At 51.0% G+C, this 15,490-nt stretch overlaps 1 protein-coding gene across 4 annotated transcripts in view; it reads right to left on the bottom strand.

The window, feature by feature from the left end:
- The window catches only part of ADAMTS2 (ADAM metallopeptidase with thrombospondin type 1 motif 2), a 278,837-nt gene that overhangs the window by 114,679 nt on the left and 148,668 nt on the right, over positions 1-15,490 (bottom strand). For all 4 annotated transcript variants that reach the window (XM_059695836.1, XM_059695833.1, XM_059695834.1 and 1 more), the window contains exon 5: positions 507-590. In XM_059695836.1, the coding sequence (XP_059551819.1) occupies positions 507-590 (84 nt within the window). The remainder of the gene's footprint in view (positions 1-506; positions 591-15,490) is intronic.

Raw genomic sequence — 15,490 nt, 5'->3', positions numbered from 1 at the left:
CAGGGTTTCACATTCTGGGCCACTATCCCCGGCCCTGATCAACCCAGGGTGAGGAACCACACAACTAGAAACAGCCCTATACTGCACAGCTTGATGAAATTATTCAAACCAGTCAATCCTGTACCTGACTCGCCCATTCCTTCCTACAGAAACCAGTGAAGGCTCTCATCCATGTTTTTCCCTCCCTCCATCTACCTCCTGACTGACCCAGGTGCTTCCCTGTGTGACCCTGCATGGCGGGGTCTGTGGGTAATAAACCATCTTTTCCATGGCAGTCACCACACTAGAATAATAACAAAACCTACATTTGAAAATGAGGGGTGAGGGTGAAAGGGGAGCAGGACAATGGGATGGCTCACAAGCTCCTTGTTTCGTACAGAAAGTACAGGGCAGCCAAGAGAGGCAGACTTGTTGGGCAGACATATACACTTTTAAAGAAGCCCGTGTCTCACTGGGGAGCCCACCATCCCCCAGCACATGGGGCTCTGGCCTAGGTGCTCACTTACCTTCCCATAGCTGAGCAGGATTATCCGCACCAGAACCACATTGATGTGGGCCCCCAAGGACTCGTCATGGTAGATTTCATTGACCTGAAAGACAACCAGGGAGATGTCATCAGCAGGAATCTCAGGCCCAAGGACAAGCCCTGGCTTTGCAAATGACAACACCAGCCCCTAGGCCAGAACATGTGTAACCCCCCCACTCCTTTCTCTTTCCCACAGTTTATACCCCAGCATTACCTCAACTCTGAATCCAGCCCTTCCTTCTGTGCCACCTGCCTTGCAGCCACTGTCCCTACCTGGATTGTGGCCACCCTTTCCTCAGTGCTTCCTCCTGCCAGCACGGGCATTCTCCTCCTGGAGCCTGAACTTGGGCACTGACCCCTCAATTCGCACTAGCCTCTAACTGCATGTGGCCTTTCCTTCAAGGGTGACCATAGGCTACAAACTCCAGAGGCATGGACAGTGCCAGGGCTGTCACCAGTAGAAATCACTCTACAGTTGCTGCTGCTGGTTATGAAGAGTCCTCTGTGTTCATCACTATTTGGAAGGGGGTCAGTGTAGACCCACCACCTGGTCTTATTTAATGTGTTGATAAAGAACAGATACTACTCTGTTACAAAGGTGCTTTATTGCCATAATTAGCTAAATAGTAATAAGAAGGAAGAGAGCAAGGGAAGTCAGACATTGTTAAGAACAGTCAGCAGGGGACACTGAGCCTGTCTGCTTCACCAGGAAGCTACAGCCTCACACACACTGCAGGGGATCCTAGCATTGCTCCCCAAGGATTAACACCCCCCTTTCCCTCTTCTGGTATTAGTGCTGGATTGTCTGGGAAGCAAAAGGAGATAAGGATATTCACAATAGAAGTCAAAAGGTGCGGGGGGAGGAACTTGACCAAGAGGACTGTCAGTCTAATCTCGGAAAGGGGTAGACCCATCAGATGTCTGTGAAAGCTTGGGAAGTTGATTGGTTATTTTGACAAAGCTCCTGGTTCTGTGAATACATAATCTCAGGTGAAGAATCTCCTTCCCTCCCTCCCTTTCTCTCACTCTTTACAACTCACACTCCCCCCTTTCATTCATTCTCTCCCTCCAGAAACATGCAACCATGCAGATCTAGTGGTCACTTGGGACCCATAGAAGACTGCACAGACTCCAGAGGAATATGAAGCAGAAACTCTGGACACTGGCCTTTGTCTTGCTGAAGACAAAATTGGACTTTTCCATGGCGGAGTGGAGGAGAATGGGATATTGAATATCCAGTGGATGGGGCCACATGCTAACTTGATTAGCTCAGGGAAGGCCTGCATGGCAGCCTTGCAAACTCAGACCACAAAGGATGGTCTGAAATTAAAACTTTAACTAAAAACAGTTTATGGTGAGTAGTCATGTATTAGGCTGGTATCTTCCCTGACAAAGGTCAATCTTTACCTTAACCGAGCTTGCCTATTGACTTTTGCATCTATGATAACATATCCTTGGAATATCAAAGTAATTTTCCTTTTGCCAGACCCTTTCACAGGTACCACGCTGCAAAGATCACAAATTCCCTCATTGTCACGGAGTTAACTGTTGACTGTTAACTACCCTGCACCCACCTAAGTGAAAAAGTATGTGTCTATAATTTTACTTTTTATCCAATTCCAGAGGTTTTCCCACTTTGTTTTCTCCCACCTCCCTAATCTATCACCAATGAATTTCATTTAACCCACTTATGTCTCCTCTTTTGATTGTACCGTATAAACCAAGGTGCAAAACTGCCATTCTCCGGAGCATTATCTCAATCCATCAAGATTCTGTTTCCCAGCTATTGTCAACAGTATGGCTCAAATAAACTCACAAAAATTCTTCACAGGTTTGAATGTTTCTTACATTAACACCTGGAGGGGCACTCCTTTGATTTGCATCACGAATAAACCCAGCCACACCGCAATCACCTGTGCATGGATCCTTGCAATGCTTTTCTTGTGATCTGGGGAAGAGCCTGATTCCCACCACTACCACCACTTTTTGTGCTCTGTTTTGATACCAGTGGCTCATATCATTGGCTTCCTTTCTATTTTATCACTGGTTTACTCACATTTTGTTTTTTTGCATTTAAAAACATTATTCCAAACAGGTGCCCATGGGCTTCACCAGATGGCACAAGAAGGTGAGGGGATCCCACTCCCCACAGCACAGCGAGTATGACCTTCTAGAAATGCTAGTCAGGTTATCCCAGGTTCAGAGCTGACAGAGCCTTCCTTCCCCACACACTCTCAATATTATGCCTGAAATGGCTCCTCACTGCCACCTCTTTTGCTAGCTGAGCAAACCCTCTCCTCCTGGCAGCCCAACCCCTGGTCACTTTCTCTCAGAAGGGCCTCCCCGGGTCTGATCTGCTTCTCAGCAAGTACCCATGTGTGGCAAGCCAGCACAGCCATGGCATACTCAGCCCCAGGGCACCTTATGTGCCATGCCAGCTCAGCCTCATTTAGTGACCCTGAGAGGGGGCGGTGAAGGACTTAGAAATGACAGACAAGAGAATGAAAGCTGGGTCTCGATAGGACACTGCTCCTGGATGGAGAGACAGCGCCAACACCCACAAGTCGTGTCTTTTTTTTTTTTTTTTTTTACAGCAGATGCCATGAAGCAACATAAGGGTGTGATCAAGATGTTTACAACATTCTCATGGGTTTCAATCCTACTCAACTACATGCACCTGAACTGTATCACTCAGGCACGTGGGGCCATGTGTTCAGTTCAGACCATAGGTTCAAGCTTACAACTATAGCTGTTGGCTATAATTGTGCTGTGAGGGAGGGCTCTGCCCTCCAAGCTGGGACTTGCACGTGGCCACGAGAGGACTGTGCCTTCTCATCAGTCCAAGGCCTGAACCTGTCCAAAACACTGTGGCCACGCCCCACACCCATGTCCATTACTTCTTGAGCTCTGTGTCCCCCACAGCTGTGAGCTGCACAGGAACCTTTATTTTCCCTGCATGTCCCCAGCAGCACACAGCAGGTGCTCAGAACTGTGAAGGAGTCAATCCATTCAGGCCGTCACTCAGTGGAAGGGCATGACCTGGCGGTATACCCCTCTCTGGGTGCACTACAAGCCCAGGGGCTGCTGATGGCCCTCTGTGAGGGCAGATCTACTCCACCGTCTCAGGCCAGCACTATACTGGCTCTGAACCCCAACTTTTACAGTCTCTATCTGAGCAATGATAATTGCTACCTATGAGTAGAAAAAGCCTTTGAGAAATCTGAGAGTTAACAAGGAAAATCAAATACTAATGGATCAAATACTTTCCTTCAGGGAAAGGGCAACTGATAGACCTGCAGGAGAATATATGTCACCAGAACACGAGTCTGGAGAGGGTGGCTTGGTAGGTGGAGCCCTGTAGGCTCTGCCAACTCATCCACACTTTGCCATCACCTCTGTAAAACAAGGGTAAGAGTCCCTACCTCACAGAGCTTCTGAGGGCTGCATTTCCACACATGAGAGAAGAAATGATTGTGAAAATGGAAAACTGCTGTTTTGTCACTGCCGGTAGCTCATATTGCCCTGCAGGATCCCCGAGGTTCAGGGGCAGTGTACACAGCCCTAAAATACAGATATCCTTGCCCAGCATAGAGGGTCAAACTAGATATTTCAGTCCATAGAAAGACAATAGCCCTAAAAGCCAAGTTTTTCTTAAGAGAGAAAATGTTTTTTGTGTTTTTTTTTCAAAGCAGTTGCTTTATCCATTACCAGCAAAACTGGCCAATTTGGCTCCTAGAGTTAGACTGAGAGGCGTGGTGTAAAAATATAGAAGGCCGTGATACAGGGAGGTCCCTCTGCAGCTGGAGGGACAGAAAGAGTGGGGGGTAGGGAGAGGTCAGGATGGTATAAAAACAGCCTTGATAGTTGAGGAAATGATAGGAGGAAGAGCTTGAACCTCCGTCCCTGCCTGCTGGCTGGAATCTGGAGGACAGGTTCAAATTTTGGGGTGGCTTCAGAGAGCAGAAATGGAGTCATGAGCAACTTCAGCAGCAAGAAGCCTGCAAGGGCAGCCAAGCTCCCAGATATGTGCAGGGGATCCAGGGACAGTGAGCAGAATACCTGGGGGACACAGCTAGGCCTCAAAGAGAGCCCAGGGTGCTGGATTGTAGGAGGGGAGGATAGACCTCCTTGCAGAGAGAGAATAAACTCTGAGGTGTGAAGCCTGGAGGGCCACTGCCCAGAGCAGAGCATGCTGGGACAGATGTGTGCAGATGCAGGGCAGCCGTGCCATGTACACACACCTTCCCAGAGGGAGGAGAGACAAGTGATGAACTCATAGTTGAAACCCAACCCCAATGTAATGGTGTGAGGAAATGGGGCCTTTCGGAGGTGATTAGGATTAAATGAGGTCATGAGGGGGAGGACTCCTATGATGGGACTTTGGCAGTGAAAATGGGGCTCTTTCAAGGGTTTGCAAGGAAAGCACTCCGGGAAACCCACATCTAGGAGGTTGAGGCTTCATGGTGAGACTTATTGTAGAAGCAAAATCAAAGGACTGCCCCTGAGTTCCCTGTCTGCCCCACCAGGGAAAAAGTCCAATCTTGTCTTCGTCAGCCCCAGAAATAGGGCCAATGCCCAGAGATTTTTGTGCCATTTGTTCAGTCCATGTCTGTCCCCATTTGGCTAGCATAGTCTGCTTTCAGTTGTGAGCCACCTGATGGGGCCACAGGCCTCAGGTGGCTGCTAGGGCCACATGGCTGCTTTGCAGAAAGAACATGCTAATGAATGGGGCACACATGTAGTAGAGAGAGAGAGAGAGAGAGAGAGAGAGAGAGAGAGAGAGAGAGAGAGAATATTCGTTAGGCTGATTATCTCAGACCTGGGAAGGACCACTTTTTAAAAATAACCAATCAACTTTCCAAGCTTTTGCAGGCTTGCACTGGGCCTTCCCTCTAACAAATCCATTTCCTAGCTCTTCCAAGGTTTCGTGTCCCTTATCCAATTTGATCCCTTTCCCAGGCTAGACTAATAGGCCTTTATGGTCAACATCTTGGGTTCTACCACACATGCCTCGTAGTAGAAACATCTCCCCCTGCGCCATTTTGACTTCTCCTGCTGTTTTTCATTCCTCCCTGGGTAATCTGGGACGTAGAGGTCCCCTGAGAAGTCTGTGAAGCTGTAGCTTCCTGGTGGAGCAAGCAGGCTCCATGTCCCATTTAGCTCCCCAGTTTATTAGGCTTAACAATGTTGGATTCCCTTTGCTTCCTTCCTTTATTAATATTTAATTACCTCCACTAACAGGATTAGTGTCATTATAAGAAGAGATGCTAGAAAGCTGTCTCTCTTCCTTTTTCTCTCTCTTTCTGCAATGTCTGCAAGCCAGGATGAGCGCTCTCACCAGGAACTGAATTAGTTGGCTTTCAGACTCCAAACTGTATGATGTAATTGGGTGTTGGTTAAGCCACTCAGTCTATGGTATTTTGTTACAGTGGTCAGAGCTGACTATGACAAGCACAGAGTCGAAGCTTAATTTCTGATCTGAGTCATACCCCTAACAGCTTTTAAATAGGAAAAGCCTAAGCCATCTCTCACGGGCTAGGTTACACTTTTCTTTCTATCCTATGATGAGGGCAGCATCAGTCATAAGAACTAAAGAAAGTTGCATTTTTCCACATGTTTGAGCTTTGGTGTGTAAATGTCCATCCCACCATACACATAACCCCTCAGCCCAATGACAGGCCTGTCATAGGTTCTTAGTGGAAGTCTCAAACTTAAGTACACGTGGCGTCTCTCTCAGAGCTCATCCACCGGGGTCCAGAATTGCATGGCCTGGCCTCCCCTTCTCCACAGTCCTTGGCAAGCAGAGAGCTGTTGGCCCTGCTGCAGGCCTGGCACAGTGTTACCACTGAGGATTCAGCAGTGAATCAGCACGGCCCTCTGTCAGTAGGTGGAAAGGAAAACTTGAAAGTAACAAAAACAGCTCCATGAGCATGATGACATTGAGGGCTACAAGGAAAAGGTGGAGAACTAGAAGGCATATTAATGGGGACTCTGCCCTGTGGGTGAGATTTTTGGGCCTCCTAGGGACATGGCATTTCATTTCAGAGCTGAGAAATAAAAACGAGTAAGCTCAGCAAAGCAGGGATGGTGCTCCTGACAGAGGGAACAGTATGTGCAAATGTCCTGGGTCAGAAGCAGTGAAGGTGTTGCTAGCAGAGGGGACTAGTAGGGGAAGAGACCCAGGAGAGAAGGTGGGAGAAGGCTCCTAGGCCATTCAGGAGGTTTCCAACTCTACTCAAGGAGCAATGGACAATACCGGGGCCGACACTGCATTTTACAAAGGTTACTCTGGCTCCTTTATGGAAAGTAGATTGAAGTGTCCAGTGCCACAGTTGAGATGTAGGAGTGTAGGGTTGGATTTGGGATTAGTGGAGAGAAGGGACAGGCATGAGGAGTAACTTGGATTGGAATGGGGGAGGCACCTCCCCCACAGCCCTGTGATACTCAGGGTGCACTCAGCCCTGTCACCTCACTGAAAAAGCGAGGCAGTTCACCTTTGTTTTGCATGGAGCGGGGGAGGGAGAAAGGTCCTGGTGTTATCGCTCAGAGCCTCCCCAGAAAATGAGGGGCTTGGGGCTCCCTCAACACCCTGACAGCACTCTGAAGCCCATGGTCTGACTATACGTATCAGAGCTAGTCTGGGGTGAACCTTGAGGGCTCCTGCGCCTGGTATGCACGATGAGGCTCTGAGCCCATGTTCACAATCCCTCTGGAAGACAGAAAGCCCGCTTTGTTATCTGGAAGGAATCCAGGGTTGAGTGTCTGGAATTATCTCATTTTATGCTCTCAACAGCCCTTCGAGGCCAGGAGTAGAGGTGGTCAGCCCACCTGAGTGATGGAGAAGCTGAGGCTGGTCCCCACAGGGAGGGAGGAGATGTAGGGCTGGCCCTTCTAGTTCTTGGTCCAGACAGACCCTGCCCATCAGGGCCTAGGATCCTCCTATTCTCCTGGCCCTGCCACTGAGCCTTAGGGTGGCCACTCTCATCTCACGTCCTTCTTGGACACTGGGCAGGTCTGACCCTGATTCCTGACTCAGAGCAGGAGGTAACCAGAACCCTAGGAACCCCCTGTTCAGTTTAAAGCTCCTGAGGGCAGAGACCCACCTCCAGCTGGAGGTGGGGCAAGGTCACCAGAGCCCAAGGAGTCAGGCTGCTGAGTGAGGGTCCAGCCTGGGAGGCTCTGTCTTTAGGGCTGCCCATCAGTTGCCAGTTCCCATCAGCTGAGCTGGGTGCCCTGACTCTGACCTTGGAGATGAACTGGGCCTCCCTGGGCTGCCGAGGAGCTAGATAGGGCACATTCAGAGTGTCCAGCAGAAAACCAGGGAGGCCAGGCCTAGGTCAGGTTGGCAGCCAAGCCTGCTCTCAAGACCCCCTCAGCCCTGCCCATCCAGGGAGGACTGCATTGTGGGGCTCCTTTCATTGATTTCTGCCATAGGAAGCCTCTGTCTCTTCCACATGGGGACACAGCCAGCTATGCCTTGGCCTCACTCTGTGACATTCCCAGTGGCTGCTGGGCCTTTGGGGTGGCCCCCAACCTGATATCCATGTGGCCCCTGAGGTCAGGCCCCAGCAGCCCCCTCCCAGAGGGTGGGACCCCCATAGTGACCACTGGCCTGGGCAGAGTTCTTGCTCATTGGTGTGGTGTGACAGAGGCCCCAAACTGGCAAAGAGGTTCCCTTTTGGTGCTGACTCCCGGTCCCCACACTGTGCTAAGTAGAGGGCCCACCACCCTTGTCCTCCACTGGCCTGAGGCATGGCTCTGCCCTGACCACCAGAGCCATGCCAACTTTCTAGGGGGCTGTGAAATTGCCAGCCAACTCCCTCCCAACACAGGATGCTGCTGAGATGCTGTTGTGAAGCAGGAAGTCTGTGGTGTACCACTGGGAATAATGTGTAAAATCCTCAGTAAAACACTCACATCCTTAATAGGGACACAGCTACAACATTTCTGCTGAGCAAAGAGCTGATAGATATGGCAAAAGGAGAAACCGAAGACAGGGGTTGGTCTCCAAACAGCTCTTTCACATCTTTCCTCCTCCCTGTACCTCCACCTAATCTCCAAGATAGGCATGCAGGTGGCAGGGCTCCGGAGTGCCTTCCAACCTCCTGTCTTGCTCACATCGCCCACACACCATTCTTCACCACTCAGTCACCACTTAGAGCAGATTTGACCTCCTTCCTCTGCCTGAAACCCTCAAGGGCTCCCCAGTGCCTCCCGGAACAGGCTCTTGAGGGCCCCTGCTAGGCTGGCCTGGCTGGCTTCTCTGTGATCCACTTCAGCTACATTATTCCATCAACTCTCAGTCCCAATAGCTCTGCCTTCTTGAAGCCTGGCTGCTTCTCCTGCTGCTTGTGCAAAGGCTCAGGCCTGGAATTCCTTCCCCTCTCCTCCAGCCCCTGAATTCTTGAAATATTTGAAGAGCATTTAAAGAAACAAAGTCAAAGTAATAAATGCATTTCAAAGGAGCGGGGCAGTTACTCCCCTGTTTAACCTCATACCCCAACCCCAAGGCCCTCCCATTGCAACTGGAATGAAGTCAAACCCTGATGCCTCTTCTCAGATTGGCCCGGTCTGGCCTAGGTTTCTTGCACAGGAAGCTCAACCCCACCTCAGAGCTGTGGCACTTGCTGTGCCCTCTGGCTTTTCATGTTCTTTCCCCAGCACTAACTGTCTCCTGCTCAAAGCAAGCCCCTAAAACACCCGCTAAAGTAGTTGCTCTCCTGTATTATTTGATACAGGAGACACCTTTCTTCCTTGTTCACTGCTCTGTCCCCAGTAGTATCAAGCACATAGTGAGTGGGCAGTAAAGAGTGTTAAATAAATGAATGAGCAGATAACTTTAGAGAATGCAGACTAATAGGAGATGGGTAAAATGTGTGACAGCAATGAGCCCATGATGCCCTGTAGTGACAGGCCTCAAGTAAGTGCCCAAATGCCAACCCCCACCCTGCCTTCCTTGAGGCCCCTGTGCTAGGTTCTCCTCAGCCCAGAGCGCAGGGGGCAGGGAGGCTGGAACATGTCCTTGAGTCCTGTCTGAGAAATTGATCCAGGAATCTTTAAACATTGGGGGAAAATGTTCAAAGCGGCAGCCTTTCTCTGCATGGAGAGAGGCCAAAGACTCTCTTGTTGGGGAAAATACATTGTAATGCACCTTTTGCTTATTGAAAGACACAGCCCAGTTTCTGTTCTGGAATAAGCAATAAGGCAGGACTGGCTCTGCATGACAATGTGAAAGTTTGCCTTCTTTGTGGAAGAGTTCTACCCTGGGCAGCTGCCAGCCCTGGCTCCCTGACCAGAGCTCCGGACCCAGCGTGGAGGGAGGCCCCTCCCAGGGAGACCACAGGCATTCTCCTCTCCCCCACTAGTCTCAGAGCCTGTGGGCACGATCTCCACCCCTGAGAGATGATCTGTCACCTGTGTCCAACAGGACACAACGATGTCATTGAAAACAGTGATTTTTCATTCCTCTTGTAATTCTTATTTTTCTTCTGTCCTACTACCATTTCCACCCAAGGAAAGAGACACAGGCAATGACATCATGATGGCGGGAACCATGGCTCATGAGAAGTCCCCAGGGACAGGAGTAGGGTAGAGAAAACATCCTGGTTGACCAAGGAGGTCTGAGGAGGTGGCAGAGCAGAGGCAGGAAGTTAGACCCAGAGTTATGGCCCCCACCCCTGCTGTTGCTCCCCACACACCTTTAAGGTCAAACAGACCCCGAGGGCTATGGGCCCTGCTTCCCACTTGGACCCTAAGATGAGACTACACATCAAGAGCAGAGTCCACTCCCTATGTAGCACTATGTGGAGGTGAGAAAGGGATGGGCTCCTGTCAGTGAACAGACCCAGTAGCAGCCTGGCTCCCAGGCCCAGAGGGGTTGGGTGGGGTGGGGTCCAGAAGCTACCAGCTGTGCTGGTTGGGGGTGGAGGTAACTGGCCTGGGACAGGGTGAGGCTGTGGACAGATAGCCATGGCACTAGACCTGAACTTGGACCAGCCAGCGCACCTGAGCAGCCCAGGTAAAGAGCTGAAGCTAGACCTGCTTACCTCCACCCCTTGCAAAAATGGTGAGGATTCAGGCCAGCCATCCCACTTGCCACCAGGGCCCCAGGGGTCCCCAAATGATGAGGATACCCTGCCCAGAAGGTGTATGCCCTGAAAAGAATGAGGAAACCATGACAGATTGTTACCTGTGACCTCGCACAGGCAGGAGGCTCAATTCGGGGCTCCCAGCAAAATTCAGAAGCCTCTGTGCAGCCCTACTTGCAGCTCACTACCCGGACTCTGCTGTGAGCATATCCCTTCCGGAGTGAAAGCATGTAGTGGACACAGTAGAAAATGGGTTAGTCCTTCCATACCAGCCATGTGACCAGCTCAGAACAGGCATCTGAAGTGTGGAGCAAGGGGACAAATGCAGAGGAGAAGATGGGCGAGTGTACTGCTGCAAAGGGAGCCCAGACCAAAGGGAGAGGGGCTGAGCTCATGGAGGCACAAGACTCCTGCAGATCATTTCTGGGTATGAAAGTCCACAGGGAGCCCATAGGCTCTCGTCAGAACCAGGCTGCTGTGTTCTGAGTATGGGGACATTCTCGGGGACTCACTATGCTAACACAGATGCTGCTCCCTCCAGGCCATCCCTCTGCCATGCCAGCCAGTCTCAAGTCTTTTCATTTGTTAGACTGTTACCTGCCCCTCCTTCCACCACACCTGTGCTCCTGTGAACTGGGGCCTTTCTGCATCCTCAGTGCCGAGACTCTGGCTGGCCCCCAAAGCACCCCACCCACTCACCCCGTCTGGTCAGCCTGGTCCCTCAGAGGTCTCCCTGTCCCAAATCCCTGAGCCTGCCACACTCCAGGCCTCCCACTCCAGGGACCCGCTGAGGGTGTGACAGCTCTGCATGGAATGGCACCAAGTCTGCTGTCAAAACCAGCTTGGGCCAAAACCGGTTTGGCTCAGTGGACAGAGCGTCGGCCTGCGGACTGAAGGGTCCCAGGTTCGATTCTGGTCAAGGGCATGTACCTTGTTTGCTGGCACATCCCCAGTAGTGGGTGTGCAGGAAGCAGCTGATTGATGTTTCTCTCTCATCGATGTTTCTAACTCTCTGTCCCTCTCCCTTCCTCTCTGTAAAAAAATCAATAAAATATATTAAAAAAAAAAAAAACAGCTTGGGCTCGCCTCTGCTGTCACCTGCTCCCCGCCCAGGATAGGCACTGGCCACGGGGCTACTACAGCTCTTATCCTTGCTGCCCTAAGGCAGGCAAATGTGTCCTCATGAGAGCCATGCTTCTCGGTCCAAGAGCTGGCTGACTGGGCAAATGTCACAGACACAAGGAATGACTGTAGCACATCACTAGTCAATCCGACCTTGCCAGACCTGTGCCAGGCATCTCCCCATGTCTTTAACTGTCACCTCCTACATCCTGCCAGGGAGCATTATGACACCTGTTTCACCAGTGAGGAAATCTGACTCAGTAGAATTGAGAAGCTTGCTCATATGAGCATGAGTGGAAATCGGGACAAAGGCTTTGGAAGGCAATTTGGGAAACCAGCTGAGATTACAGTCATTTGCCCTGTGACTCAGCTTTTCAAACGTCTAGCATCTGTGATGCAGAAAAGCCTTGGATATAAGAAAGAAAGGAAAAGGACACTCAGTCTTCTGGGACTTCTTTTCCATGGGCAGGTGGAGTCTATTTTTTTCATGGCAGTCTCTGGGGCCATAATCACTTTATGGGAATTAATTTACTCACTTATTCATTCAAAAGATGTTTAATCAACACCTACTATGTGCTGGGCCTTTGGCCAGGTAGTAAACATGCATATCAGCTAAGTGGACTCCTAGAACCTCACATTGAACTTGGGGTTCCTTGTGTGAATCCCTAACCCTTCCAAGACACACTGGCAAGCCCCTCCAGCAGGGGAGCAGGACCCCAGGTTGCTGGATTGCACCTGAGCACTGGGTGCAGGAGGAGTGACAGCCCACACCAGCCCAGACTACAGCCCCGGGCTGTGACACACTCTCTGCTTTCTGGATCAGCTGTCACTGCCTTGCTGGAGTCTGCATGAGACAAGCTCTGCAGCTGCCTCAAGCTGTCACTGAGGAGTGTGGACACCTCGCCCTCCTGGTCCAAATACTTTGTAACAAATACTTTGACAGCCAACAGATCCCCCAGGGAAGCCAAGGACAGGCTGCTCTGAGGCTTCCTTATCAGGAGGCCTCCCCCAGGGGGCAGGGAGGTGGGGGGAATGGAGGGAGGTAGAGGCAGAGACAAGCACAGCCCTGGTACCCACCTCAGGACCTTCTCCATCTTCGTTGTCATCAGTGGTGGGTTATGGTTGACGCTATCATTATTGGAATGGGCTCAATGCAGGCACGACCCTAGGCTCGCTCACCACCACATTTCTAGCACCTATATACTGTCTAGCACGTAGTAAGTGCTCTATAGACATATGCTGAATGAACAAGGGACAGAGTGGGTGAGTAAACCTTAGAGTGGGAAGACAGCATGGGTGGATAAGCCAAGGAGAAAACCAGAAGAGTCACAGAACCAGGTAGAAAGGAAACTGGGATGTGGGCCAGTGTCATCAAATGCTGTTGGGAAGGTCAGAGAGGTTAAGGTGAGAACACACTTTCGAGCAGGCTTCCGCAGGGATTCAGGGGTGCTTGTTCTTCAGGCTGGACCAGTGGGGAGAGGATGTCACCTGGGCCAGGTCCCTGAGGAGGATCTGCCTTTCCACCGGGACAGAAATTCCAACTACCATGCCCGAGTCATGCCATCACCCTCTCTGAGCCTCGATGATCTTGTGCAGGAAAGGGACTCTCGTGGGGCTACTGGGACAACATAGATACATCACACAAATGCCTCCTTGCACAGAGCCAGCATGTGTGAACTCAGGCCCCTCAGGCCCTGGGCAGAGGCATTTCTGATAATAGAAGGCATAAACCCCAAACTCCTAAAGACAGATGTTTCTCTTCTGAGATGCAAAACCAACCTTATCACTCCCTTGTAATATTGCAGTGGATCCTAGGCCCCTTAGTCTGGCACAGAAGGCTTTGTCAATCTCATGTCCTGCCTTTCCTCTAGCACCCTACACTCCAGCGGGGGTCAAGCATGCCCAGTGATGTAGTGATGCCACTGGGCCTTTGCACGTGCCGTTCTTCCACCTGCAGCAGCACCAACACACTCCAAGCTCTTCCCCAGGCTAGCCCCTGCCTCTATGTTAGGGGCACTCTTCCCTGTCACCCCGTAGTGCCCTATATTTATTGTGATTAGTATGATTAGTATGCGTGTTAACCAGGGTGTAATTACTCATTCCTTGCCCTGCTCCCCAATCCTCCCATGCTCCAAGCTCTCTGAGCACAGAGACACGACTGTTCAGTTCTATACCCAGAGTCCCGAATGGGGCCAATTTAGACCAGGTATTCAGAGTGCGCTCATGAACTGATATGTGAGCAGGGATGGCCCACATTTGTGGGACACTCCACATGTGCCCAGGATTCTGGTTAGCATTTTTTCTGGTGTTTAACTTGAGTCATGCTCACAACAGCCCTGGGGGGTACATAATTGCCCCATCACAGGACACAGCTAGGCATGCAATTGCCTCCTTTCTTCCAAGCCACTCACTGACTGGCCAGACTTGCCTACAGTTATGTTCTGATTCACTTGTATAGTGTGAGGTCTTAATTTCAATTACCTGACATTAACAAATAATTAGATTTCCTATAAAAGTTGGATTTCCAGCCTCCCATGGGAAAAAGAGCTGACAACATGGGGCCTGCTTATCCTATATAATAAAAGCCTAATATGCTAAGTGTCTGGTCATCCAGTCATCCATTCAACCAATCAAATCGTAATATGCTAATGATATGCTAAGGCCACTCAACCACTCGCTATGACGTGTACTCAGCACCAAGGGGCAGACACTCAATGCAGGAGCTGCCCCCTGGTGGTCAGTGTGCTCCCACAGGGGGAGCACCACTCAGCCAGAAGCCGGGCTCATGGCTGGTGAGCACAGCAGTGGTGGCGTGAGCCTGTCCTACCTCTGCAGCAGCGCTAAGGATGTCCGACTGATGGCTTAGGCCTGCTCCCGGCTATCAGTTGGACATCCTGCGAGGGCTCCCAGACTGCGAGAGGGCATAGGCAGGGTTGAGGGACCCCTTCAAGTGCACAAATTTTGTGCACTGGGGCTCTAGTTCCTACGTAAGTGAGTGGGACACAGGAAGGGATCTCCAGACATAGTGTCTCCAGTCACCCCAATCCCCATCACTCTGTATTGCCCACAGCCACCCTGGCCCCTGACTGTGCCTCCTGCCTGATTCCCACCAAGATCTGAGAGTGCTCCCCTTTTATAAGCAGTGTAGCAATCTCACACTCTGGCCCTGCCAGCCCTATCTCCTGGTGGCACACAGGGACAGGCACAAGGAGCAGGGACAGTGCTGGCACACCTTGTTGGGGACCATGGTACCAGCAGACCCTGGGACCTGGGGCACTGTGTGTGGCAATGGAAGTTCTGCTCCCTGTCCTCTCCTCCTGTGCCATGGCCAGGCCCAAACTCAAGTATGTCCCCTTGTCCAGGAGCTTTGTCTGATTCCCTTCAACTTAAGGGAACCAAGGGTTAGTGTCCAGATTCAGAGATGTTTTCTCTTTACCAAGATCCAGAGACAGAGACACGTGAATAGGACTTGGGATTGTGCCTCCCTCTGGCTTGTTTGGAGCTCTGTGGCCATTTCCGAGATATGCCCCTCCCCAGGACCAGCAGAAAACATTCCTGCTCCCCACCCCCACCCTGGCTGCTCTCCACCATCACCACATGGCCCCACCATTCCTGGAAGCTGGCGAGAAATGGAGCCCATATGCCTCTGATTGTTTGCAAACTCTGGCAAAGCTTTGGTAAACCCAGGCCAACTGCTGGATTAAATTGGAAAAGAAAAGAGGAAAAAAATCTGAATACTGGCACAGAGAAAAGC

This window comes from Myotis daubentonii, chromosome 5, assembly GCF_963259705.1.
Source record: "Myotis daubentonii chromosome 5, mMyoDau2.1, whole genome shotgun sequence".
NCBI lineage: Eukaryota > Metazoa > Chordata > Mammalia > Chiroptera > Vespertilionidae > Myotis > Myotis daubentonii.
This window is presented reverse-complemented; position numbering and strand designations above follow the sequence as displayed.